This window comes from Marmota marmota, unplaced genomic scaffold, assembly GCF_001458135.2.
Source record: "Marmota marmota marmota unplaced genomic scaffold, marMar, whole genome shotgun sequence".
NCBI lineage: Eukaryota > Metazoa > Chordata > Mammalia > Rodentia > Sciuridae > Marmota > Marmota marmota.
This window is the reverse complement of record NW_026000130.1, coordinates 6515339-6519852: the sequence shown is the minus strand read 5'-3', so window position 1 is coordinate 6519852 and position 4514 is coordinate 6515339. Positions and strand designations below refer to the sequence as shown.

The following is a 4514-nucleotide window of genomic DNA, read 5'->3' as shown; positions in this document are numbered from 1 at the left end:
AAAGGTTTTTTTTTTTTTTTTTTTTTTTTGCATTGAAGTCTGTTTTGTTAGCCAGGCACAGTGGCACACACCTATAATCCCAGTGACTCAGGAGGCTGAGGCAGGTAGATTATGAGTTCAAAGCCAGCCTCAGCAACTTAACAAGGCCCTAAGAAACTCAGTGAGACCCTGTCTCTAAATAAAATACAAAAAAAGGCTGGGGATGTGCCTCAGTAATTAAGTGCTCCTGAGTTCAATCCTCAATACAAAAAAAAAAAAAGTCTGTTGTGTTTATATTGTGAATAGGTGCATAATTTAGTATACAAGCCATTATCATTTTATTTTAAAATAATGTATTTTTTAAAAGTTCTCTTCATCTTACTCCATATTAATCAGAGGTAGATACTAATAGCTGTTCTGAAGACCTCTTTCTTTACTTTAAATACAAATACATATAACCATCTATGTACTTTAAAAACAAAATAACATGGGGCTGGGGTTGTGGCTCAGTGGTGAAGTGCTCGCCTATCACGTGCGAGGCCCTGGGTTCGACCTCAACATCAAATACAAATAAAATAAAAGTGTCGTTCCAAAAAAAATAACACACTGGTCTGCAACTTATTATAAAGAATCGCAGATATATTTTAATATTAGTACTTCAAGATCCACCTCATACTTATTAAAAGAACCCAACTTGTTTCTGAACCTTAATTGTGGTATGGTTGGGGTGTAAGGGTAGGGGAAGCACTTGGGTTGTTTCAGATCTCTTGGCTATTGCGGATAGCCCATTTGAGGGAAGAAATGGGCAGAGGTGGACCCTTGTAGGCATTTTGAGATCCTAACTTCATTCCAACTATAATAAGGAAATTACACAATTTTAGGTAGGGGAAAAAAACTACCATAAAATAGAATGGGAAATTATGATTACTAAAATTAGTAATTGATGGTCATTTGAACTAAAGATTGTGCCACTAGAAATGAAGAAAAGCACACTAAGTAAAAGTGGAGACCCATATTGGAGGCTGGATCAATACTTGCTAAGGTGTAATTACATGCTTGTAATCCCAGAATTACAAGGCTGGAGGATTGCAAGTTTGAGGTTAACCTAATCAACTTAACAGACACCCCGTTTTAAAAAAAAAAATAATAATAATAACTGGGGAGCTGTGGCTCAGCAGTGATGCACTTGCTTGGCACGTGTGAGGTGCTGGGTTCAATTCTCAGCACCACATATAAATAAGTTTAAATAAAAAAGGTCTAGGGACTGGGGTTGTGGCTCAGCAGTGGAGCGCTTGCCTTGAATGTGTGAGACCTCACCACCACATAAAAATAAATAAGTGAAATAAAGGTACTGTGTCCAACTACAACTAAAAAATAAATTAAAAAAAATAATAAAGGTCTATCAACAACTAAAAAAATATTTTTTAAAAAACTGGGGATAGAGCTAATGATGAGCACTTGCCTAAAATATATGAGACCCCGAGTTCAATCCTCAGTATTGCCAACCCCACCCCACCCTGCCACCCAAAAGGAGACCTGCTAAGACTGGATTAGATGTGGGGGTGGGAAAGAAGAATTTAAGGAAGATTCCCAGATACTTGTTCAAAAACTGGGTGGAATGGTGCTGCTATTTCATGGAGCAAAGGTTTAATTCTGGACATACAAATATCTGGAGAGGGACTGGGGTTGTGGCTCAGTGGTAGAGCGCTTACCTAGCATGTGTGAGGCACTGGGTTCGATTCTCAGCATAACATGTAAATAAATATATATAAAATATATATTTATATGTAACATAAAAATAAACATATAAATAAATAAACATAAAGTTCTATCAAAAACTGAAGAAAAAAATATTAGGAGACATCTAAGTGCCAATGTCAAGTGAGCATTTGGATATATAACAAGAAATCAAAGGAAGGGAAACAGCTAGCATAAGGCATCTGCACATTTTAGGCATTAAAAGGATAATTGAGTCACAGGAACATGTGGTCCACCTGGGGAAAAAAGACACACATCTTTGCATAAACAAGGGATGAGCTGGATACCAAGATTTCTAAAGCAAAAGACTCCAAACTCCCTATGAAAAGTCACCTTATATTAACTCATTGATACTATTTGAAATTTGATTAGACTGAGAGTAGAATGGTAAAGAATATCAAATAACACCAGAGAACACTGGATAAGTAAATAGAACCTCTGCCCCTGGCACAATAAATATGAAATTAATTACCTTGAGATGCACTGTCAAAGGACTTGATAAGGGTTTTTACTGTAGGAGTTGGCTCTGAGGAAGTTGAGGACCTTCTACTCAGTCCCATCCCCTGCCTTAAAGCTGCCAAATCTCTTTCAACAGCATTCATGTAGTTGTATACCCGGCCTCGCTCCTCCTCTTGCCTAAAAATAATATGGAAATACAGCATTTGCACATATGTATGAGAAAATACACATTTTTCCCTCTCCCAACTGAAAGCATTAAAAGACATTAGTTTTGTTTCAACTGTATGAGTTAAGCAAAGTAGATTATCTGGCCTAATATTCTCATTTGCTTGATAAATGCCCAGAAATGATATTAAAATTTTCATATCAAGTTATCCTAAGCAAGTTAAATTACCATCAAATTCCATTTTCATCTAAGTAAGTGTCAGGTGAGGGCATCAGTAATCAATTAGCAGTAAAATGGGAGGCAGACTTGCCACAGCCTGACTCAGATCTAGGAATCTCTGGTTCTCTGCTGCTAGGAATGCCTGGCCCTTCTCAGAAGTCTGGGCTTTCGCCAGCACATGTAGATAATTTAGGCTGGCTCTAGCTTAAAATGCTGTGCTTGAACATGGAATTGCAAAGAAATAAAACCAAAGCCCATGTTCTCAAAGAACAGAACAGACCTACAAATAGAATTTCTACAGAAGGGGAGGAAAAAAAAAAAAAAAAGCCCAGGCCCATATTAGTAACCTGAGTCCTCTAGTGTGATGTATCCCTGAGTCATCAGAAAAATCAATGCTATTTCATTTCTGGTCCTCTTAATTCACTGAGCTGACTAATACACATTTTCATCTGGAATGAGATTGCAATTGCAGAATTTGCACATGTCATAAAACTATCAAGTACACTAATAGGGACAAAAATCAAATCAGTTTTTTGGAAAATTGTCTGTGTTGGTCATCTAGCTCTCTGGAAGTTTGGTTTTTTGTTTTGTTTTGTTTTGTTTTTGCCTCAAGATGTACCAGAGGTGGGCTGGGGATGTGGCTCAAGCGGTAGCGCGCTCGCCTGGCATGCGTGCTGCCTGGGGTTCGATCCTCAGCACCACATACAAACAAAGATGTTGTGTCCACCAAAAACTAAAATATTTAAAAAAAAAATTCTCTCTCTCTCTCTCTTTAAAAAAAAAAAAAAAAGATGTACCAGAGGTATATGTGTAGCTACTTATCATGATTAGAAGCTTCAATAATCCATAATAATGATAATAATTTTTTGGTCTGAGAACCCCTTTCCGTTCCTAAAAATAATTGAGGACCCCCAAAAGCTTTTGTTTATGTGAGTTACTTCCATTAATCAATTAAATAGAAAGCATATAAAATACATAATTAATCTAAGCCAGGTGTGTGGCATACACTCATAATCCCAGCTACTCAGGAGGCTAAGGCAGGAGGACCTCAAGGCCAACTTGGGCAACTTCACAAGACTGTCTCTCCAGTCACACAAAGTAAACATAAAAGTAAACCCAGGACTAATTAACATGATACAAAAATCTTAATGAAAAATAACTATATTTCTAAAGACAAAATAATTAATAAGAGTAGCAGTGTTTCATATTTTAAATATCTAATATCTAGCTTAGAAGATAGCTAGATTCTCATTTCTTCCATATTCAATCTATCAAGATATGAAAAAAAAGAAGATCTTTAACAGATAATGTGGTTAAAAAAGAGAAGAATATTTAAAAACCCTTTTTAGATAACTGTGGTTATTCTTTGATACTAAACTAAAATGTAACAATTGATAGTTACTTAAAAGTTGACTGTGAAATGTGGGTGTAACTCAATGTTAGAGCATTTGCCTAGCATGAAGGAAGCCCTGGGTTTGATACCTAGAAATACCACACACACACACACACACACACACACACACACAGTTCAATGTGGAATTTTAAACCATATGAAATTTTCCAGTTTTGTCCATTATGAGCCACTGGTCTGTCATGTTCTTTGAAAGAATCTTTTTACCCATCCGTGATCCTAAAACAATACATATGTCATAAGGAAAATACTGGCACATTGTATTATAAAGATTCCCCAAATGCTTGCCTTTATACAATATCATCAATGATCTCACTCAAAACAAACGAACAAACAAAAAACTCTTTAAATATGGGAAGCCACACTTCAGATAGAGCCCTAATATCCAGAGTATACAAAGAACTCAAAAAATTAGACAATAAGAGAACAAACAACCCAATCAACAAATGGGCCAAGGACCTGAACAGACACTTCTCAGAGGAGGACATACAGTCAATCAACAAGTACATGAAAAAATGCTCA

The 4514-nt window shown here is 36.4% G+C and overlaps 1 protein-coding gene across 1 annotated transcript in view; it reads right to left on the bottom strand.

Annotated features, from left to right (window-relative positions):
* Specc1l (sperm antigen with calponin homology and coiled-coil domains 1 like) overlaps window positions 1–4514 on the bottom strand; it is a 147747-nt gene that overhangs the window by 75568 nt on the left and 67665 nt on the right. The window contains exon 8 of the mRNA XM_048784893.1: window positions 2210–2373. Coding sequence (XP_048640850.1) covers window positions 2210–2373 — 164 coding nt within the window. The remainder of the gene's footprint in view (window positions 1–2209; window positions 2374–4514) is intronic.